The sequence below is a fragment of the Rhizopus delemar genome, genomic scaffold (assembly GCF_000149305.1).
Source record: "Rhizopus delemar RA 99-880 supercont3.2 genomic scaffold, whole genome shotgun sequence".
In the NCBI taxonomy this organism is placed as follows: domain Eukaryota; kingdom Fungi; phylum Mucoromycota; class Mucoromycetes; order Mucorales; family Rhizopodaceae; genus Rhizopus; species Rhizopus delemar.
The window spans coordinates 402,192-425,641 of record NW_027137828.1 but is presented as its reverse complement, the minus strand read 5'-3'; the positions used below and the strand labels follow the sequence as shown (position 1 = coordinate 425,641).

Genomic DNA, 23,450 nt, shown 5'->3' with positions numbered 1-23,450 from the left:
CTAATCTATTTATGAAAACGCGCTTTATTTACTTAAACACATTTGCTTAGAAACATGTCTTCTGTAAATAACACATCCAATCTTGATCACTTCTCTGACTCTGAGGAAGACAGTGTTCAAAACACAATGTACAACAGAATGTCTGGTAAGCGATTGCCTAGAAACTTACCTCCCATGCCGACAACCGATGATGAGCTATCACTTTCACCTGTATCCTCTATTTTATCCTCTGATGAAGAGCAAGTCACTGAGCAAGGTAGTACAGAACATGATGCTTATTATAATGACCCTGAATTATATGGCTTAAGACGTTCACATCGTCAGCGAACAGCTGCAAATGTAAAAACAAAAAAAAATTTTTTTTTTACTTCTCTGTGTAATAATGATTTTCTCCTATATTTTTTTTTTCCATGTAGACTGATGATGAAGATACGTATCAGTCCTCACAAGAAGAGCAAGAAGAAGAGGAAGAAGAAGCCTACACAACAGCAAGTGAATCGTCTGCTGAAAATGCTTCTGATGATGATTATTACGATGCACCAGTTAAACCAAAAAAACAAAAAGTTGTTAACGTCAATAAACAAGCCTCAACTACCAATACTGGACGCAGATTAAAACAAAGAGGTACATTTTTATTTGTGTTCATAGTAAAATCTGTTTACTTATTTATGTTACATTACTTTTCCTACTATTTGATTGTTTCACAGTCAATCATGAAACAGATTCTGACGGGTCTGAAAGCAGTGACTCAGATGACGATTGGGGAACAAAAAAGAAAACAACCAGACGAAAATTAAAACAAAGACGCACAATAGGTAAACATGTATACCAAAAAAAAATAAAAAGAACAATAAGCTCATACATATTCTACTCTGATTGTTCAGATGCTATCTCAGCGAATGATTACGCTCGCCATTCTACTCGCACACGAAAAGTAACAAACTATAATCTTAATGATATTTATGGGTTATCGGATGAAGACGAAGATACAGTGAAAGTTCCAATAGTCAAAGAAGATGAGCAAGAAGATGAAGACGCCATTGAAATGGTTTTGGATCACAAAGTCATTGAAGGCAGCAGTAAAGTTGTATAACTTCTAATAAAATTCATTAAGACTTATACTAATCCATACTATATAGAATCTGAGCCAATTGATTTTGAGTCTAATGTTGATTTTCAAATCAAGTGGAAAAACTACTCTCACCTTCACAACACTTGGGAGTCCTTTGCCTACCTAAAGTCCTTCAAAGGTTTTCGAAGGGTTGAAAATTACATTAATCGAATCAAGGATGAAATGGCCTTCCGCAGAAATGTATCTAAGGAAGAAATTGAACAACAAGATATCAATATATCTCGTCTCCGTGAAGAAATCAAAGAGTGGTCCACAGTTGAACGTGTTACTGCTGCAAAAGGCCAACCATGTGATCAATATTTTGTCAAATGGAAGCGTCTTCACTATGATGAGTGTACATGGGAAGATGCAGCAGATATCAACTCTGAATATCAATGGGCTATTGATGAATTCTGGGAGCGTGAACAAAATGTGAAAATACCCCACCGCTCTACAGCATACCCAAAGAATCAGCGTCCTACTTTCCATGCATTCAAAACACAGCCAGAGTATATCCGTGGTGGCGAACTTCGTGATTATCAACTCCATGGTGTTAATTGGATGTACTGGCTTTGGTGTAAAAACCGTAATGGCATCCTTGCTGATGAGATGGGTCTTGGTAAAACAGTACAAACCATCAGTTTTTTTAATGTGCTTTATCATAAGCAAAAACTTTATGGACCCTTCCTTGTCGTCGTTCCTCTTTCTACATCTGACAATTGGATGAATGAATTCAAACAGTGGGCTCCCGAAATGAACGTTATTTGCTATCTTGGTAACCGTGCTTCCCGTGAAGCCATTCGTAACACTGAATTCTACGTCTCTGGCACTAACAAAATCAAATTTAATATTCTCATTACAACATATGAGATTGTGCTCAAGGACAAGGACATCCTTGGTAGCATTCGCTGGCAATACCTTGCTGTAGATGAAGCTCACCGTCTCAAGAACTCTGATTCTCAATTATATGAAGCCCTCTCTAGCTTTTCCACCGCCAATCGTCTCCTCATCACTGGCACTCCACTTCAGAATAGTATAAAAGAACTACTTGCCCTGGTTCGTTTCTTGATGCCTAGTATGGACCTAAGTCAATATAGTTTTGATCTTGACGTAGAAGATGCTAACCAAGAAGAAAAAATTAAAGCTCTCCATGAACAGCTCAAATCTATCATGTTGCGTCGTCTCAAGAAGGATGTTGAGAAATCGTTACCTAATAAGACTGAAAGAATCCTGCGCGTTCAATTGAGCGAAATGCAAAAATCCTACTACAAGGGTATCTTAACTAGAAACTTTGACTTCCTTGCCAGCAGTTGTGAAAACAAAAAGCAATGGCTTAATATCGCTGTCGAGCTCAAGAAGGCTAGTAACCATCCTTTCTTGTTCCCTGATGCCGAGAAACATACAATGGATCGTATGGAGCAATTGAAAGGACTTGTTGAGAACAGTGGTAAGATGGTATTATTGGACAAGTTGTTGACAAGAATGAAGACAGATGGACACCGTGTGCTTATCTTTTCTCAAATGGTGATGATGCTGGACATCTTGTCTGATTACATGACTCTCAGAGGCCATCCTTTCCAACGACTTGACGGTTCAACAAAACCTGAAGAGCGTAATAAGGCCATTGAACATTTCAATGCTCCTGATAGTCCTGATTTTGTTTTCTTGTTGTCAACTCGTGCAGGCGGTATGGGTATCAATCTGGTGACTGCAGACACTGTCATTATTTTTGACTCTGATTGGAACCCACAGAACGACCTTCAAGCCATGTCTCGTGCTCATCGTATTGGTCAAACTAAGTCTGTTAATGTTTATCGCTTTGTATCCAAAGGCACAATGGAAGAAGATATTATTGAACGTGCAAAAAGAAAGATGGTTCTTGAATACTGTATTATTAAACAAATGGACACCTCTGGCTACTCTCTCTTGGCTGAGCATTCTCTAAAAACTGCCTCAGGCAAAAACCGAGACCTTCCTTTTCAGAATCAAGAATTATCTGCCATTTTGAAATTTGGTGCGAAAAACATGTTTCAGTCAAATGAGCCTACTGAGCAGCTTAATGATATGGACTTGGATGATATTTTGGCTCGTGCAGAACAAACTGAAACAATGGATGAAAACGATAGCACAGCCTTAGGTTCTGAAGACTTTTTAGCTCAATTCAAAATTACAGATTATGGAGGCACAGCAGATGACCTTACATGGGAAGATATTATTCCTCAATCAGAGGTACAAAAAGTGAAGGATGAACAAACGCAACAGGAGATGGAGGCAATGTATACTCGTGCCGCAAAGAAAGGTCGGGTGATCTATAATGAAAGTCATACAGACGAAAAGGTTGACGACGAGGAAGTAAACGATGCAGCCAAGGGTGCCAAGAAACGCAAGAGACCCACAGTCGCATCATCATCATCTAGTAACAAGAGACGACAAACGGTAGAAATTACTGAGCGAGATCGTCGTGCTGTGGTTAGAGCGATATTGAAGTATGGTGATTTAGAATCTCGCTATGAAGAGATAGTGAGTGATTTTGATTTGGGCGCAAAGAGCAAAGACGATGTCGTTGACCTATACCTGGACCTAATATCTGAATGTAAAACTAAAGTGCGCGAACAAGTGATGGAGGCGAAAAAGATTCCCAAAGGAAAAAGCATATCTTATAGCGACTTATTGAAAGAGCTCCGACATACCAAGCAAAAGGCAATATTGTTTACCTGGAAGGATATTCAAAGCGTCAATGCTGGTCAAATACTTCAAAGACATCATGATATGAAAATATTGGCTAAACGGCTTTCTTTATTGTCAGATCTAACAAAATTCCGTGTGCCAATGTTGGCTAAGCGAGTACAAGGTTGGTCTTGTAGTTGGGGACCAAAAGAGGATGCAATGTTGCTTGTTGGTGTTTATAAGTACGGTTTTGGGTCATGGCAGCAAATACAAGGTGACCTTCCTCTAGGACTTGGTGAAAAGTTCTTTATTTCAACGAACGATGATAGCGACAAAAGAACACCTAAAGCGATTCATCTGGTGAGAAGAGCAGACCAGATGCTAAAGATTTTAGCAGAGGAAGATGAATTGAGAAAAGAGAAAACCCATACAAAAGTAACAAAAAGGGTACCCAACTCATCCAAACATGCTTCTGGTAGCTCTTCCAAATATGACCGTACAAGTGCTCCGAATGATACACCTAAGCGCGCTTCACCATCATCATCAAGTCATGCCTTTAGTTCCTCATCAAGAAGTGTAACAGCACATGAGGAAACAAAGAAAAATGACAGAAAGAGAAAGCAACGTTCCAAAGATGAAGAAGAAGAAAGACCAGCAAAACGTCATGAGAAAGAAAGAGAATGGGAATCAAAAACCAATAAAGAAGCTGCTGATATGAAACCATCAGCATATCGTGCAATGATTCCCGTTGAACGACACCTTCATAGGTTAAAATACGATTCACGAGAAGAAGAAGGTGCGAAAAAAGCAAAACTGATTCGTGAATGTATTGGCAAGATTGGAAGGCACATTGAGGATTTGACGAAGAAATACCATGATGACACCGGTTTTTCTACTTCGCTCTGGAAATATACAGCAAAACACTTTCCTGGTGATGTAACCGCTACGGATGTTGCAAACCTGTATACAAAAATGAAGCAAGTTGAGAAGGAGCTTGCGGCCAAGGAAGGTAAAGAGAAGAAATAAGTTCTAGTTAAAAAAAAATTAGGCTGGTTATTCTATTGTAAATTATGTATTTAAGAATAAACAAAAATTGATTTATATGATAACTTTGATGTTTTTTTTACACGCTTTCCTATTTTTTTTTTTCTTTATTTCTTAGGCAGGCCTATGATACGAATTCTTGCTGTCACTGCTTGTTTTCAACCATAATATCAAGAGATTCATTTGTGTTACTCTTCTAAACAATATTTTTACATTTTTTTATATTCCTGTTCTTGTTCAATATAATTTATATATGACAGCTTTCTCCCTCTTATAAGCTTATTTTTCATTGTTATCTTGTCCTTTCGTATTCATCTACTGGGAAGGGAAATAAACTAAATTGGTTACGCAAACTTTGACATAAAAAAACTAGGTTGAGCCTCCCTTCCCATCCTTACACACACTGCGTTCTGAAACGCTTTAAAAAAAGATGTTGTTTCATGTAATTTTAAGCAACCTCTTCTGATGCTTTCTTCGCCAGTCCAGTTAAAGTATGTACTATTATACGCTCTTCTCTTCCTATATGAAGGCTAATTCACTTTGCCCTCTCTCTGTTACTATGTGTTCAGATTCAAATTAAATGAAGTAACATTTTAATTGACTTGTAAAACAATAATAATAAAAAACTTTAATTTCTTCTTTCAAGCTTTTCTGTGTGTAATAAACATTACGTGATTTGAGCTGATAACAGACAGTTAGTAATCAATAAGCAATTTTTAGAGTTAGGCTTTACGTCTATTGTATTACAAGAACGTTAGTATTTGATACAGTTAACATTGTTACCTTCAGTTGGGCTTTTTTTTTTTGAAAATATTGGTTAGAAGTGTTAAAAAGAGATTTATTGGAAATAAATAGGTCAAAAAAATTAATTTGAATTAATCGTTTTCCAGCCAACAGCTTGATAAGCAGCCTTTTTTAATTGTTCGTGAAGCTTTGACCATCTTTTAAATCTATGGAAGAAAAAAAAAATACTGTCGTTAGGCTTTTTTAACGAAGAAACATATATGATGAAAAGTGTATTGAGCCATGAACATTGCAGATAAAGAAGAGGATCCACATTTTATAAAGCATTTAGCCAATCTCAGATCATATTTTGAAAGCAATTTTAATTTAACTTTAAGCAACTTAATGAGCAAAATGCGATCTACAAAATTATCTAGTTTTAAAATTATCCTTATAAAATAAATATGTCTAATCATCATTATAGGTTTCAATATTCCTTTTCATCCATTTGATAACCATATTCTTCTAACCCGAAAGAAGAGGTGTCTATTTGTAAAGTTTATCAACTCTTCACATGTCGATGGGCATGTTAGAATTAAGCATTTTCTTTTAATAAACGTTTCATTTTCCAGCAAAAAAAAAGATAGCTTTAAAATTAATTTTACCAACTATAATTCAAAAGATAGAGTAATAAGAATTTTTAGTTACAACAGTAAAATTGTTGAAACTTAACAAAGAAACGAATAATGTACTAAGGAGTAGAATGCTTTACAGTTCCAAATGCTTGTGCAAATTTTATTTTCTTAGAGGTCGTGTTGGATTTAATGCCACCTAAAAACTCAATGAGTACAGTGGTAATCCTTTTATCTTTTATAGCAAACCCTATACCATTCCACTTTGTATTGTTTGTTGTCTGTATCTGTTTTTTGAACCTAAAAAAAGGAGTTTTTTACAGTGCTTTTAGCGCTTTACACTACACTATTTCCCAAAATTATTAGCACACTTTCATCTTCTTTACTGTTATTTCCATAAGCGATTTATTATTAAACATTGATCTGGGTCGGGCGTACATTTTGTATGTTATTGCACTCATTTGGATTTTGTAAAATCGCAAGCACGCTTTTTTTTTTCTTTTTTTTCTTTTTATGACACACTTTTGATTCTAAAACCAGCCCAAAGGAGATTTATTGCCTCTTGCTTTCTTATCCGGGAGGAAAGATATAACGATTGTCACGTGCTTCAATACGCTTTCACTTACAGAACGCGAAAATAAAAATACTTTCTATATTAAACAGGTATAAAGAGACAAAGCAATACAAATTGATACGAAAAAGAGATTGCATGAGAGAAAAGCTTGTAAAGAAGTCACTGACATAAAACTATCAGCATATTGTGTGATTGTTTCTATCGGGTAACATTTGTATAGAATAGAGCTTTGACCCATGGGAAAAAGAGAAAGCAAGAAAAGCCCAGTTGATACGCAGCGTTATTAAAATTTGATTGATGTGAAGACTATGAGGACTTTTATTTATACGTGCTAGTCAATTGTGCCTGCAGAGTAGTCTTGAGTAATTGTTTAGTCGGCCTATTGAAATATAATTTTGACCAAGTGCTGACTCTGAGATTGCATATTCATAAATTGTGTTGGGTACGATTTGCTTTTTTTCTTTTGCAGTAGATAAAGAATGTCAATGTTTTGTTTATGGATCATATAATCAACCTTCACAGCTCTATTTTCTATGCTAAAATATAATAATAATAAAAAGATACTACTATATTCTTTTTTGACTGAATAACATATCAAAAGCAAGATATAAAAAACGCAAAGATAGCATTTGCTTTCGTTAAATAAATAGTGGCACTTTTTGAGCTCTTTCCTTATTCCTCACTTGTAAGATAAACTGTATCTGTATTGGTATATTTTCTTATTATGGAGCTTACAAGTCTGATGATCTGACTTCGCAAAGAGACATGTTGTATAAAATTTAATTATTATTCTCTACAAACTTAGCAGAAAACCTATAATAGAGGTGATTCAACGTTTCAAATATTTGTAGCATGTCGACTTACGGTATATCAAGCTTTAAAAACATAAATTTGTTCTGCTTTATGAGCTTTTTCTGTTTTCAAAGCAAAGATAATGACTGGGCTTTTGAATCAAGTCACATCAATGTTCTTCTGCAAGTGAACTCAAACTTTTTTTTTCTTTGCATCGTTTTAACCAAACATGAGTTTCAAAAAACGCAACGCAGATCAGCAACCCAAGTTACCTTCAGGATCTCGATTGAGTGCGTACAATGGACAATTGTTGATATCTACAGGCGTCCCTTCTTTGGACGACATTCTTGGTGGAGGACAACCTGTGGGTACTATTATGCTGATCAAAGAAGATCGTGCAACGACTTATGCTCAATTACTGTTGAAATATTTCATTGCCCAAGGGATCGCCTCTGGACATCAGTGTGCAGTAGCTTCTCGTGACGAAGACCCTGAAGAAATGCTCAAGACTTTGATGTGGCTATCTAATTCAGAAAAAGATGACGATGATGATAATATAAAAAGCTCACAAGCAGAAGGTGATAGTGACCGTATGAAAATCGCTTGGAGATATTCACACTTGAAAAGGCTCGAAGGAGGTGTAAAAGCCAAAACATGTAAAATTAAAAAAACATCAAACTGAAGGATGAATGCTTATTTTTTTTTTTTCTTCTTCTTTAAACAGCTTCGCCTGCAACAGTGACACCTGTAGTAGAGCAGCAAGATACTAAAAACTCAGAGGAACCAAAGCCTTACTGTAGTCAATTTGATCTTACAAGAAGAATTACTAAAGAAGCTTTAGAAGAAGCCAAGACGAATATATTACAATGGGATTATCAAGGAAATGAGGATTATAAGACATTGATGGATGAAATACGTAAAGTTGTATTAGAAGGGAATTTTAGTTCTGCTGTTCCAGTTGCACCAGGTACAGCTCGTCATGCTTTGAGAGTTGCTATTCATTCAATAGCTTCTCCTAGTTGGCAATCCAAATCACTTCATGTAAGAGTTCAGATTCTACTGATGAAAATAAATCCTAAACTGTGTTTTAGGATTTATACAAATTTTTTCATGCTCTTCGCGGCTTACTTCGTTTCTCATTCGGTACGGCCATGATTACTATACCTGCACATTTATATGAAGAAGCTCCTCACCTTATCAAGAGAATTGAATATATGGTAGATGCTGTTATTGAAATAGAATCATTTGCAGGTAAAAAGAAAAGAAAGGTAAGATTGTCATAAAAACTGACTTCATGATAAAAATAGGCGATCCTGTTCATAATGAGGCCTCCTATACACAAAATTATCATGGATTTTTCCATGTCCACAAGCTACCAGTTTTGAATTCACTTTTACCACCTAGTACAAAATTATCAGTCTTATCCGGAGGAGGTAGTAATGATTTAGGATTTAAGCTTCGTCGTAAGCGATTCGCTATTGAGACTTTCCACTTACCACCTGAAGGCGGAGTTGTCACCCGACGTACTGAAGCGCCCCCAGCCAAAGAAGATGAACCATCCAAGAAAAGTATGACTTCTTCTCTTGCTTCGAGAGGACCAAAGAAAATTGGATGTGGCTCAACACCAGGAAAGCCTGATCCACTCGAGTTTTAGATGTATGCTTTTATTTAAATAATAAAATAAAAAAACAAACGTTTCCTTGGAAACAAATAAAGAGAAAAAAAAATATCAAGCAACTTTTAATAATATTTCAACAACATAGAAAGGCCAATGTCTAAAAACTTCACAAATTTTGGGTTTTTAAATAGAAATATATTCATAGATGATACATAAACAAACAAGAAGTTTACTTGAATAAAATAAAGTGCTATACATGTTGAAGGATGAAATGATTCCTTGTAGAAAAAAGAAGCATCATTCTTACTTCAATGGATAGTCTATCACACAAAAATAATCAAGCAAGGTAGAATTTGGACAGGACTTTATAATATAATCTACAAAAGCTTCTAGACACTGGCTTATTTGAAGCAACGCGATTGTTCGGTAATCTTTAGAGCGTAAATATTATCTTTTTAATATTATGTCCATCTTCCTTGGAAAAAATAAGCATAGTCTTGGCAATGCGTTCTCGTCTATTTGATTTTCATTTGAGTACATTAACATGATCTCCTGCTGTCTAGTAGTGTAACATTATTGTAGCATGATAAGTTGACTGAAAAGAAATAAGTTCAATCTTTCTTGTGTAAATGAATTTTAACCTAAATATGAATTTTTTAAATTATTCAGCTATCAGACATCTTTAGAAGCAAATCAAATTAGTGAATTCCAAGTCTTTTTTTATCAATCCTATATTATTTTCTTCTAGCCACCTTGTATTAAATATAAATATATTAAATACAATTAAATGATTTATTAACAAAAGCCAATTGTAGAATAAGGATTACAATAAATTAAACATGTTACAAATTAAACAAAATTAAGCTAGTGTCAATGCCAGGTGTTGGTTATAGTCGTGTAATAATCATTAAATTGCCCATGTCAATCCACAATATCCAGAATCCACCTTTTAAGTTTTCTTTCCTCTCCTTTTTTTTTCTCTTGTTAAAAAGCAGCTTTGTCGATGAACTATGCAGATTGCTCATGTAACACGTACCTGACGTTTTAATTATCACAGGCTTAATCTTTCTTTTTTTTTTTTTTTTTTTTTTTTACTGTAGATGCGCTTTTTTAAAAGAGAGGTTGCATTCCTTTGTCATAAAGTTATACAGGGTCGATTTTGATACGCTCAAACCCGGAAATTGATTCAAGAGGCTTTCCAAGGCCTGATTTAATCCTGCTAAAGGATTTTGGTTCATAAATCTTATCAAATATTGTTTATGATTCTCGTTTAAAAGAGGTGGTCGTCCTTGGCGTTTCGTACAGCGTCTATGCTGAATTTCATCTTGCGGATCTTCCTGATCTCTTTTGAGCCATTCGTACGCTGTTCGACGAGGAATGCCCATCACAGTTCCAGCTTTACCAGCAGTCATGCATTTCTCGTAGATAAGAAAAAAGAAGGTTTCCTTTTCTGTATCTTTGTATTTATTGTAATGTGTACGGCGAACCTCTTTGCATTCAGTTTTGTTTGCAGTATTCGTTTCTTGGTTTTCTTTTTCTGGTTTTGCTGGTGGTATGGATGATTTTAGATGCGTGTACTGATTGTAGCTTGTTATAGTTTCAAGTGAAGAGGGATCATTATCGTCAAAATAGTCTTGACCAGTTTCATCTACAATATGCCCTTGTCCATCTTCAAAAAGAAATCGTACACTCATTAAAAAGAAAAAGAAAGAGAAAAAGAAAAAGAATAAAGTATGATGAATCAAAATTTCTGAATTTATAGTCAGCTAAAAGGTGTATGCCTACAAATTTCTGGTACAAGGGCTTAGCAAATAAAAAGCATTGTACGGTGTTTTAATCTATCCTGTAAAATGTTGAGTGATGCAATAAAAAAAAATCTCTTTTCTTTTCTTTTTCACACACATACACATACACATTTAGATATAAAAGATGTAAAACAATAAAAGAAAAATAAGAAGAAAAAGCCAATAATATGACTATAGGTCTGAACCATATGATCCTTATATTCCTAATTCACAAAAAGGACAAGATGCCGCTCCAAGTAAGACAACTCGAGTTCAACAACAAGTAGATGAAGTAGTTGGTATCATGCAAGAAAACATTGATAAAGTAATGCAAAGAGGTGAAAGACTGGATGACCTTCGAGGAAAAACAGGTATAAAATAAAAAGGGATGATTTGTAAGATAAGAAGTGCTTAAATATTATTTAGAGGATTTGCAAGCAACCGCCGGACATTTTAGACGTGGAGCTAATCAGGTTAGAAAGAGAATGTGGTGGAAAGATTTAAAGTGGAAGATTATTATTGCTGTTACTATCCTGGTTATCTTGGGTATTATTATTGGTAAGTGTTGAACTATGTTTTTGTAAGTATACTCATATTTCCTTATTAAATTAGGTTCCATTGTTGGCACTCAGGTAAATAAGAGAAAATATTCACTCTATTTTTGTCTATTGTTTAATGGTATTTTTAATATTAATAGACACATAACAATAATAGCTCATAAATTTATTATTTTACACAATTACATATATTTACAATATAAAAAAAAGCTTATTCTTATTAAACTATTTTTCTCTGTGTACGATTCTCATCTCCTTTTGAAATCAAAAAATTGAACATAATGTTTTAGTTTTTTTATGTTTACTAAACTCATCAAAGATCAGAAGGATATAAAGGCGATACAAGTGGATTAAACAGTGACTTTCAACGAGAATACTAAAAACATTAAACATAAAAAATTGTAAGCAGATAGCTCTTTCTGGGTTTGGTTGATGGTAGTCTCAACCAAAACGGACATTTGCTCAAATTGTTGCCAATGAGCTTTTCATATGAATCGGAGGGTTGTGGCAAAAAAAAAAAAAAAAAAAAAAAAAAAAAAAAAAAAAAAAAAAGTGACATATTACAAATTCTTAATTTGGATAGCTAACAATATTCATCTTCTACATGTGTTAGAACCATTTTGTGCAAACTGGATTGGATGGATAGTTTTGTGAAGAAGTTTGCACTATAAATTTATAGAAGTATAAAGCACAGAACTACTAGTAAAGGCTTTCCAGTTGTTGCTAATATTTGGGATTTGTGAATCTATGTTAAAAGCTAAACATTGTCTTTAACTGACGATTCTTTATTACTCTTATCTTGGTATCATCATAGCTCATTTGTTCAATGGGTGCATCAAAGTTAATATTCATTTAATTGGATGGTGCTTATTGTCAAAATCAAACTAGTTGGATTGAGACGATAATAAAGATGCAAAAAACGAAATGGGATAAGATTTTCACCGAGAACGGCCTTTTTAGTTTTTTAAAAAATATTTAGAGAACCCCAATGCTGTCTATTTTTGAATTTGATACTATTTGAAAAGAAAGTCTTGTTTAAAGTGCCATGTTTTTTGTACTTGAAGAAACATGCTAAGTCTAAAATTTTGTTGTGGGGTCTCTTTTAATTTTGCATCAATTCGAGTAGCAAGAACTCTGTAGTTTCTTGCATTATTGCTTTTGCCATCCAAACAAAATCAAATCTCATACAATGTAACATATACTCAGTATGATAAATGAGTTTTCCTACTCAAATGATGCGTGAAGCATGTTCTTTTGGTATATCGATAACCATCAATTTTATGTCGAGCTTTATTTATTATAATAAGGTTAGCTGCTTTTTTTTATTATATAAAGCTGTTTAGCTAGCTGCCAGTAATGGAACATGTCATAGTGACTGAGCGGAATATCTTTGATTTATCAAGGACAAAAAAAAAAAAGACGCACATACGCATATTTCCATCTTAATTTGTTGTTTAAAAATATTTGAAGAGCAAAATACGTTTTATTTTTAAAGAAATAGTCATTTTGGCTTGTATAACATATTTTTAGCAGAAGAACATATTAATTAAATAATTTAATATTATTCAGAATACGCTTCTAAACCTTTTGATATAATGAAACAGTGAATTTTGGCTTCGTGAATAGATATCTCCTTATCCTTGGTTTTTATAAATTACTTTTTTTTTTCTTACTAGGAAAATGAATTACACAAGTACCATAATTGTATAGCTTGCTTTGTTCCAAAAATGATCTATATTACCAATGTAAACCGTTTGTTTTATTTTACATATAAATAAATTGATTTAAAAAATCTGAATTTTTTAGAAGGGGGGAAGAGTACGGACAAATTACATTAGTTTTTTAGAAATAGTACGCTCAATTTACTGAAATTAATTTGCTTACTCTTCATGATAGTCCTTATAGACTAACCTTTTATTTTTATAATGCACAAAGAAGCCATTTGAATGCCAAATCCGTACTTGATAATCAGATCGTTTCACTTTTTTAAAAAGAAACCAATTCTTTCTATCAAAGTATCATCAGCTTTAAGAGCCTGATGTTTACTGCCAAATTTGATCATAGAACAGAACTCTTCAAATGGATTTAGAAAGGATGAATATGGAGAAAGATAAATGATTTTGTAGCCTCTAGTTTCAATTAAATTCTTTGTGATTAAGGAGTAAGAATAGGTACACTATTTCTCACTAAATAATGACTTTGCATCCCACGCCTATCCAAAATATTCATAACACTCGAAATGAATACAAAATGATACTCGACTTGTATATCGATTCGAGCATTCATCTTTTTTCTTTCTCAGCGGATACAGGCTGTGGTTTCTTAAGCAAGACATCGAACACATCTGCTTCGGAAATGGCGCCAAAAATGGTGATACTTACTTCCTTTACTGTTTAGACGACCGCCTTTACTGGGGTTCCCCTGGTTCTAATGATATGTAGGCCGAATCCAGCTTCACCAATGCAAACACAGTTTCTACTGAAGCCCCTAGTATTCCATTGATTCCCATTCTAATAGCTTTTGTCTTTACATGTATAAAATTCATTTAAAAAAATCTTGCAACAAATGACTTTCCAATCCTTTTCAGAATTATACAATACTTGTTGACTAGATGTTTATGAAATGATAATTTAGAGATGGTCAATTCACTGAATTTGTCACAAAGGTTTGATTCAATGTGCTCAAGAATAGCTGTAGGCTTCTCTTTTTTTTTAAAAAAAAAAAATCTCACAAAGTGTTTTGTGTATGCTTCATTCAACTTATATCTATGACCAATTTTCTTCTTTTCTTATTTTTCTCTGAAATTTGGCATTGTTCTTCGACTCTATACCTATGGCAGTAATTACTATCCGATTTTTGCTTTATGTACTCTTTTTTTTCTGCTATTTTTTATTGAAAGATACCAGTTTTTATCAAGTTGATGAGCCTCTGGCTTTTTTTTTTTTTTTTTTTTTTTTTTTTTTTTTTTTTCAAAGCCTTTAGACTCTTCAACTGTAAAGAATTCCCTTCCAATGCCGAACACTGAGAGTCAAATTGTCCTCAGAGCAGACATTGCTCATAACAATTTCCATGGTCTCTTTTTTGGTCAAACTTTGAAGTTGTAAAAGAATTTCGTCACTGCTAAAGGCAACCATGTTCCATTCATTTTCAAGTGCAGCATACAGATATTATAGATTTCACTGCAGTGTTTCCAGAATCGACTTTTAACGTCTCGACATCTATGTAGTAATCGTTCATACTAAATATTTTCTATAAAGTTTCTGGAAAAAGAACAAGTAAGTGAAAGAACTATCTCAATCAAATGAATCAATTTTGAGAACTCAGTACTCTTTTAAGAAAAAACTAGTTGCACAATTCGGGTAAAGTTCATTTAACAGGCTACTTTTAAAAACTTCTTCATTGCTTACAATCTCTTTCTCTCTCTTTTTCTGTCTATTGATTGATTTTGCAAGAAATACTAAATCAAGTAATGTATAGTAACAATCATGCTAGGAAAGAATGTTAGCAATAGACAATAGAAGTAGTCATGTACTCAATGCCAAGATCAGTATCCAAGTCAGTTTATTTCCTCAAGAACAGTACATGTACCTTTATTTCATACTTAATACTCCCTTTTTAATCAAATTAAGATCATTTGCTTGTTATCAATCAAGCAAAAAAAAGAAAATGTCTTATTTTGGACAATATTGGTTTTCAAGGTTGTATACAGTGAAGTCTTTGTTGCACGGAGTATAATTAAGTGTTCATAAAAAAAAAAAAGATTTTTATGAATGTAAAGTAAGACAGTTTTTATTACTTTTATTGTGTTATTGTTTACAAAGAAAGGAAAAAAAAAGGTACTGAAATTAAATCTCCTTCACTCTTTTACTGCACAAGAACTATATTAAATAGAATACACGTGTATTTGTTAAACTGAAGGAGAACAAAGAGTGACGGATGAGTGAATTGATGAAGTGGGATATTAAGGGAACGAATAGAAGGGGATAATTATTGACTTTTTTTTTATACTCATTCAATCTCAATTTTATTTTAGGTTCTACAAAACCTCCTAATAACTAATGAGTTATCCCCCTCACACTCTCACTCTTTTTAATCTTTTCTCTCTTTCTCTCTTTTTCTTTCTCTTTTAATCTCCTTATTAAATTTTTCTTATTTTTCCCCTTCTTTTCTTTTTCTTTCTTCTTTGTATTTACTCTTTCCTTTCCTTTAAAGAAACAAAGCTTTTTTAAGAATGAAAAGTTCGATACTTTTCTTTACAGTATTTTTGAGCACTATACAAAGTGTCTATGGATACTTTTATTTATCCAATCTTGCCAATTCACTTCCTTTTAAAGGTATGATGGCCTCAGCACGACTTAATAATTCACTTTATCTCTTTGGTGGCGAGAATGCAACATCACATTATTCAAGCGACTTTTACAAACTCACGCAAACATCAGATGGTTTTACCTGGTCTATTGTACCTCAAAAAAATTCACCAGCAGGCACAGCTGCAAGTCAAGCGTATATCACCTCTGATCAGCAAAATTTTGTACTTTTAGGAGGCATGTCGAGCGCAACTGTTGGCAAGATTGCTCCTCTTCAAATCTATACTTATAATTTTGCGAGTCAAAGTTGGACATTGCAAACAAATCAAAATCAAAGTGCAGATGCAACTGGCTTTGTTTATAATAGAGAAGCTTTTTCTGCTACTTATGATTCATCTAGTCAAACTACTTATATCTTTGGTGGAGATAACACATCTACTGTATTCAATACATTACATAAGTTGGATTCCAACTTTCAAGCAACTGCCCTTACATCAGCTCCAGAAGCTCGCTTTGGACATACCGCATCTATTTTAAGGTAACAAAGCTTGTCCTACATTTTTATATTGATCCTTGTGTAACATCTTATTTATTTAGTTCTGGAAAATTAGTTGTCATTGGTGGTGTAGCTTCTTATGGTTTAGCTGCAATGAAACAAGTCATGGTTTATGATCCTTCTTCAAACTCATGGGCTTATCAAAATACAAATGGTATGAATGGTGTCTACCCTTCTTCTACGGCTGATCATGTTGCAGTTGTCAGTAAGTTTATATTTTTTATATTTTCTGTATCACATCTCTTTTAACCTCCGTCCTTTATTTTCATTGTAGATTCTCAGGATCAAATCATTATCTTTGGTGGTAAGGTGTGCTTTGATTTATATTATAAATAATCTCATCTTGATTGTTATAGGTGATAGTAGAGCTGTAATGAGAAATAGACAATATTTAAACACCATTGCCATCTTGGACACTAAAACTTGGACTTGGACTGTTCCTACTATTAATGGTATTCCTCCCGCTCGTCGTGCTTTTGCTGTTGGTGGTCTTTTAGATGATTCTCATTTAACTGTCGCATTTGGTAAGGGATATTTACTCCTTACAAAAAAAAAACATCTATTTACCTCCTTTTTTTTTATCAAAAGGTGGTGCATTGAACGACTATTATAACGATGTGAACGTATATGATATCAAATCGAATGCTTGGTTACAATCATTTGATTCAAGCAGTAGCAGCAGTAGCTCTGTTTCAAAAGGTGTTATTGCTGGTGTCACAGTTGCTGGTGTTGTTTTGTTGCTCATCATTTTATTCTTACTCTGGAAATTCCAACGTTATCTTCGTTGGTTGATTGCTCGTATTCATAATGACATCTGGAAGCCTCGTACAGGTGAACCTGTTTGGGCCGAGACCTCACGTTTAGTCTCTCAAGTCTTTTTCTTGTTCATCTTTATCATGTTCCTTTACTTTGTCATTCGTCAAGCCGTTGATAGCCCTAATGTTACCCAACGTATTGAATCTGCCTCTGCCACAGTTGAAGTACCCGATGTTCGTTTTTGCTTTGACGGGTTCCCTTCCCAAAGCGCAACAACCATCAATGGTGATAACGGTGCTCCCGGTGTTGCATGTATGACAGATAATGGCTACAGTTGCACATCTTTTGTTCAACAGTTGGACATGTCTGTCTTCCAACCCACTTTCTCTGATAGTTTAGGTGCTGTCACCTGCTTCCTTTTCCGAGCTCCTGATTCATTCAAGTTGACTTCGACTTCGGGTGCCAACAATGGTTCCCGATTGTTGTTTACCATGTTTGGTGACCTTCAAACCACTTATGGTCGTATTCACCTCTCCGTTTATCCCAAGAATATGGATCCTAACGCCAAGGTTTACAACACCAACGACAGTATCCCCGTTTATTTGTCTCAAGCCGATGTACTCAACTGGCAAACAGCCGAACGAAACGATCTTCAATCCGAAAATGTCTTTACCATCCAACCATCCACTTACTCTGCACTCAGTTATGATATCGTCGATCACCGTTACTTGCAATCAGTCGGATGGAACTATGTTGGTTTCTTACCCATCACCAATTCCACTCCTGAAATCGAGAGTAACTTCCGTTCAGAAGCTCCTAATCCCAACTACACCATCACCCATACTGACTTGGGTCTTGTCGCCATCTACCCCAGTACCTGGGCTACTCTGGTCGATCGTGAAGTCAAGATGTATACGTTGGTGAACGCTCTTGGTTTTGTCGGTGGTATCTTTGGTATGTTGATTGCTGTTCAAGCCTGGTTGTTTGGTTTCCGTCCTCGTTCACCTTGGGGTGTCGTTCATCGTTGGTCTACCGGTAGTCGTAAGCAGTCTCTTTTGTCTGGTCTTCAATCAAAATTCAAGACGACTGATTCTGGTATTCCTTTGGTTCACCCTGTCCATCACCGATTTAGTACAAATGAGTTTCACAACTTGGGACAGGAGACTGAGGCTCAACGTGTCTCTCGTGTAGAGGAACGTATGCAGGTCTTGGAATTGCTGTTCAAGGCTTATTACGTAGACGATGAAGTGTTCCGTTCATTGGATAATGCAAATAGCACTACCAAGGACAACAGCAACTCAAACAATGCTCCTCATGCTATTACTACTCCTTCTACCTTGGCACCTAGTACCAGTAATCCATTCTTTGGAAGCTCTGAAAAGGTTCCTAAAGCAGATGGGTTTTCTCACATGTTTAACGAAAGACAGAGTCAAGGAAGTATAAGCAGTGATGCCAACTCACAACATCATTTAAATAATCCTTCTGATGTTCATTTACGCGACATGCGATAAATATTTTTTTTTTGAATAAAGTAAAAAACCTTAATTTTAATATTCCACTACTATTTTTTTTTTTTTTGTTAAAATGACACGATGCAATAGCAAAGACATTGCCAATGCGATTGAGACAAATGCAACCAAGGAATTTTATTTAACTTTTAAAAGCTCTGAAACATGGCCACTTCAACCTACCACAAAAGAAATATGTCGAGTGCTCATTCTTGATTCTTCATTTAACCCACCTACCAAGGCCCATACCAGTCTCCTCAAAACTTCACTAGCACACTATCCGAAAAACCACTTTGATGCCACTCTTCTCTTGCTCTCCACAAAGAATGTCGATAAACAGCTGACGGGCGCAAGTGTCTTGCAGCGAGTGGAAATGATGCAACTGACCGCTGTCGACTATCCTCACGCGGCCGTCGGGCTTACCACACATGGGAAATTTGTTGATAAGGCACGGTGTATCCAAGGCTGTTATCCTGACATTCCACTTGAACTTTACTTTATTATGGGCTATGATACCATCACTCGTCTGTTGGATCCTAAATATTATTTACCTCTTCCTTTGATCGATGCGCTCGGTCCATTCTTGAGTCAGTGCCATTTGATCTGTGCTGATCGGGGCAAGGGAAAGGATGCGTTTTGGGAAAAAGTGAGCAAAGAGTTTGGTATGAATTCGATTCAAAGAATTAAGCTTGATCCGGCTTGTGCAAGGCTTTCAAGTACGATGGCAAGAAAGATGATTCAAGAAGGAGATAAAGCATCGTTACGTGACGTCTTGTGTGATTCTATCATTGAATTTATTGATAAAAACCATGTTTATATCTAAAGTACATTGTTTCTATTTATGATTTCAAACTGAATTATAACTAATGATTGTCTATAAATAAAATTACACACAAGAAATGATAGTTTGAAGCGATTGCAAATCTTTTGATGTCCAATAGGATTCAATAACATGTCTTTTTCTTTTCTCTTATGCTATGACGTTAATAGTGTTTTGTTTATAGTTTACATATGATTTTAATCTTTAGCTTGAATAATAAAAGATTCAAGAATGCTTGGCAATGTCTTTTAAAGATACGATTTAAAACGATCCAGAACCTTTTGCGACTTGTTTAGTTCTCCTGCTAAATCGCGATATAAAATGTCTATTCACAACTAATGAAAATGAGACCAAAAAAAAAAAATAAAAGAAAAAAGCTCAATTTACAAATCTAATTATAGTACGTAAAGAACATTGTCATTAATTGATGTCTTCTTGAACCATTCGGAAACTTTGCATAAGGAGTAAAAGGAAAATATGAGCTAATAAAAAAAAAGCACAAAGAGCCTTAACTCAATTGGGGAGTGATGAATAACATCATAACTTATCTCTAATAAGATTAGTGTGCTAACACACAGGAACCAAAAAAAAAAAAAAAAAAAAAAAGAGCATTTACTACAAGAATATATAAATCTATTCAGGCTAAAAAGAAAGAGTTTATTAAGCCATATTATCTTCATTTATACTAGTTCTTCTTCCTCGGTAGCAAAGTATAAAAATGGTTTAGCATAATATCAGATAAGCTGCTTAAAAGATAGACTGAGTTTTGACGGAAGACTAAATCCTGCCTCTCTTTTTTTTTTTTTTTTTTTTTTCTTTCTCCTCATCTAACCACTAAAAAAAGAAACTCCCAAGAATTCTGTTCACTCTGTGCACGCCCTTTTTTTCTGCTATTTAATATCAAAAACCAATAATTTAATTGACAGAAAATCTTTTTTTTTTTTTTTTATAAAAAATATTTATTTTGATTTAGACCATTTTTTTTTTTCATGGATAAATTATTCAAAAGAAAAAGCAGTAATAAAAGCATCGAATCAACACAAAATGACACTAGAGTACCCGAGATTGCATTACAAAGTACAGAGACCACCGCGGAGAAACCTGCTTTATCTCGATCATCTTCAACACAATCGATCATCATAACTCCGGGTAAAGAAGAAAAAGCACCTGTTTTTGATATACAACAAGAGGAAAATCTACCCTCTTTTCAAATAGAACAAGAAAAAGAGGATGTGAAGGAAGAGACGGATGAATCCAATACGAATACTTTGGTAGAAGCTGCTATGGATCAAGCAGAAGCACAGGATCGTCATGTTCGATTTCAAGAGCACGTTGCGGAATCAGCCGCTTTAGTTGAACATATGTTACGAATGAGAACCGGGCAACCAGTCCCTGCTCCCGATCCTTTACAGACAATGGTTCACAACCTTCAAACCTATCGCGAAGAAGACGATGATGAACTTCCCCAGTCCCCTCTCACAAGTAGCAGTGGAGGAATAGGTTCTGGTGGTGGTAGTATTTTAGCAAGTTTAATGAAATTAGAAGCTCAGCGCTATGGAAGTGAACAAAGCAGAAAGAAAAAAAAAAAGAAAAAGGCAAGAAAAAAAAAAATCACTCAACCTGCTTCGTTCTCCTACTCACTCCCTATTCTTTTTTTTTTTTTTAGTCTGAAGATAACCCTAATTCAAAAAAGAAGCCTACTTCTTTATACAATTTCCCTCTTCATTCAAGTACAGACCCATTACCAGATGATAACGATCATTTACAACCCACCACAAAACTAAAACGTCCACCACTTCAGAATCGACCGGCCAGTTGGTTATCTGGTGTCGCATCCAGTAAATACGTTGTGCCCAGTTTAGAAAAGCGCAAAAAATCCAATGCGCCCGTCTTGTCACGTCGAACGTCCATGGACAGTATGGTGACGACCGCCTCACAATTCGAACCTATCACGTTAGAGGATCGTATCCGGATCACGTTTGAGATTGCCAACATCTTGCAAAAGCAAGAGTTCTTACGAAAGCTCTGTCGGGCCTTGATGATGTACGGCTGCCCGGCTCATCGACTCGAATATGCCATGCGACAGGTCTCACGGACCTTGGGTGTCGAGGCAGAGTATGTCTTTATACCCAATGTGATGCTCATGACATTTTACGATTCAACGACTCATACAACCGAGACTCACTTCATACGACAGAATCCTGGGTTTGAAATGCATCGATTGGCAGACATCTATCGATTGGAGAAATTGGTAGCCTATGGTGAAGTCTCGGTGGACGAAGCTTTGGAATTTATCGACAAGGTCTATGAGCAACCGGCTATTTATCCTCGATGGTTACAACCCTTTGTGTTTGCTCTGGCTGCATTTTCTGGCTGTGTCTTGTTTTATGGTGGGCGGTGGAAAGAGGGTGGTGTTTCTGCTGCACTTGGAAGTAAGTTTGTCTATTCATGAAACAAAAAAAAAAAAGGCCTAACAAATATAAAAGTGCTTTTTGCAGTCAATGAAATCTTTTCTACAGTTGTTTCAAGTCTTCAACCCATTTGGGAAATTACAGTCTGTATACTCATCGGGTTTGTAGCTCGTGGAGTTCAAAAATACGAATTTTGTTTTGCACCCATCGCATTTTCTTCTTTCATTGTCGTTCTTCCCGGATACCCTATGGCAGTAGCCATCATTGAACTCGTCTCACGTCAGTTAGTCAGTGGTGTGGTTCGTATGGTGTATGCCATCATTTATTCCTTTTTGCTCGGTTATGGTGTCTCGATGGGTTCTGCTCTTTACCTAACCATGGACAAAAGCGCCACGACAGCCCAATCAGATCAATGTAAGACGGCGTCCAATGCTTCGACCTGTATCTCGAGTGAATCACCCTGGTTTAACTTCTTGCTTGTCCCGCTTTTTGGTCTTGCATTCTGTGTTTATCTGAGAGCCAAATTGCCTCGTTGGCCAGTGATGGTGCTCGTGGCTGCTATTGCTTACGTGGTTAATTATTCTCTCTCTTGCTGGGCTAAAGCTCCCTCACAAATCTTGCAAATCGCACCTGCATTCACTATAGCTTTAATTGGTAACTTGATGTCTAAATTTACCGGCAAGATGTCATTTGATGCCGTCTTGTTGGGTGTGTTTTATCTAGTGCCTAGTGGTCTAGGTGTGAAGGCAGCACTTGGCTTATTTGGTGGTGGATCAGATGAAGTTGGAAACCAAGGTGCAGGATTTGCGTTGGTGATGATTGAAACCTCGATTGGTAAGTAGCATAGCATGATGTATTACACATTATTCATTTTCCTCCGTAGGCATTACCCTTGGCCTGTTCCTTGCCACATTACTTGTATACCCAAAAGGAACACAACGTACACCTTTGATGAGTTTATAGTCATTACAAAGCTTCTTTATTAATAAATGTGTTTCTAATTCCAAGAAATTCTAGATAATACAGGACGGTGGTCGCTGAAATGAAGACCATCATCAAATTGATTGGAAAGTGTTGCAAAAGAATGAACGACTATTTTTATATCAGGGTTGCTTAGTGTCATGATAAAATCAATGCGAATAGGTGCTCTTTTAGCTTCATTGTCTCCTTCATTAAAGCTAGTGAATGTATCTCTGAAGCCGTAGGGCCCACTAAGCGTACCAAGAGCGCCCTTGGATGTCAATCGGGTCATGAGATTATGGCTGGCATCTGCAAAATAAAGATCACTTTTTTCTTCGTTTTGTAAGCCGTCCAAGATCTTGCCGGGTCGAATTACCCGATGCGTAGGAAGCGTAATATTGCCTTCTGCTGTTCGAATGGGTTCCCCTGTTCTATTGACAGCTGCAGAGGCACATGTCTGATTCAGTTCTTGAAGATTTGCCAATGTGTCATTTTGACCTTGAATATCTTTGTATCTTGACCCAGTCAAGGTGAGATAAGCAGTGCCATCCTCTGTAGAGTTCAAATCACCCATCAGGACTACAGGGCCATCTGAAGTTGCTTTTCTTGCTCTTTCTAATAACAGCTTAG

At 35.5% G+C, this 23,450-nt stretch overlaps 6 protein-coding genes across 6 annotated transcripts; 5 read left to right on the top strand and 1 right to left on the bottom strand.

The window, feature by feature from the left end:
- Positions 1–54: 54 nt before the first annotated feature.
- RO3G_02376 (uncharacterized protein) lies at positions 55–4,990 on the top strand (the record flags this gene model as incomplete). The annotated part of the gene is made up of 6 exons (XM_067656967.1): positions 55–339; positions 417–624; positions 708–815; positions 885–1,079; positions 1,140–4,787; positions 4,941–4,990. The coding sequence occupies 6 exons, from the start codon at positions 55–57 to the stop codon at positions 4,988–4,990; spliced, it is 4,494 nt and encodes a 1,497-aa protein (XP_067513068.1).
- A 2,782-nt stretch (positions 4,991–7,772) lies between these two features.
- On the top strand, positions 7,773–9,197 carry RO3G_02375 (uncharacterized protein; the record flags this gene model as incomplete). The annotated part of the gene is made up of 4 exons (XM_067656966.1): positions 7,773–8,199; positions 8,268–8,584; positions 8,635–8,794; positions 8,851–9,197. 4 exons carry the CDS (start codon positions 7,773–7,775, stop codon positions 9,195–9,197), a joined length of 1,251 nt encoding a protein of 416 aa, XP_067513067.1.
- Positions 9,198–11,249: 2,052 nt separating this feature from the next.
- RO3G_02374 (uncharacterized protein) lies at positions 11,250–11,666 on the top strand (the record flags this gene model as incomplete). Its single annotated transcript, XM_067656965.1, has 4 exons — positions 11,250–11,316; positions 11,372–11,503; positions 11,558–11,577; positions 11,643–11,666. 4 exons carry the CDS (start codon positions 11,250–11,252, stop codon positions 11,664–11,666), a joined length of 243 nt encoding a protein of 80 aa, XP_067513066.1.
- A 1,397-nt stretch (positions 11,667–13,063) lies between these two features.
- Positions 13,064–14,011, bottom strand: RO3G_02373 (uncharacterized protein; the record flags this gene model as incomplete). The annotated part of the gene is made up of 5 exons (XM_067656964.1): positions 13,064–13,141; positions 13,192–13,234; positions 13,387–13,408; positions 13,549–13,678; positions 13,961–14,011. 5 exons carry the CDS (start codon positions 14,009–14,011, stop codon positions 13,064–13,066), a joined length of 324 nt encoding a protein of 107 aa, XP_067513065.1.
- Positions 14,012–15,733: 1,722 nt separating this feature from the next.
- Positions 15,734–19,452, top strand: RO3G_02372 (uncharacterized protein; the record flags this gene model as incomplete). The annotated part of the gene is made up of 6 exons (XM_067656963.1): positions 15,734–16,347; positions 16,407–16,570; positions 16,640–16,669; positions 16,722–16,889; positions 16,954–18,558; positions 18,728–19,452. The coding sequence occupies 6 exons, from the start codon at positions 15,734–15,736 to the stop codon at positions 19,450–19,452; spliced, it is 3,306 nt and encodes a 1,101-aa protein (XP_067513064.1).
- Positions 19,453–21,003: 1,551 nt separating this feature from the next.
- RO3G_02371 (uncharacterized protein) lies at positions 21,004–22,823 on the top strand (the record flags this gene model as incomplete). The annotated part of the gene is made up of 4 exons (XM_067656962.1): positions 21,004–21,009; positions 21,116–21,881; positions 22,029–22,694; positions 22,744–22,823. 4 exons carry the CDS (start codon positions 21,004–21,006, stop codon positions 22,821–22,823), a joined length of 1,518 nt encoding a protein of 505 aa, XP_067513063.1.
- Positions 22,824–23,450: the final 627 nt, after the last annotated feature.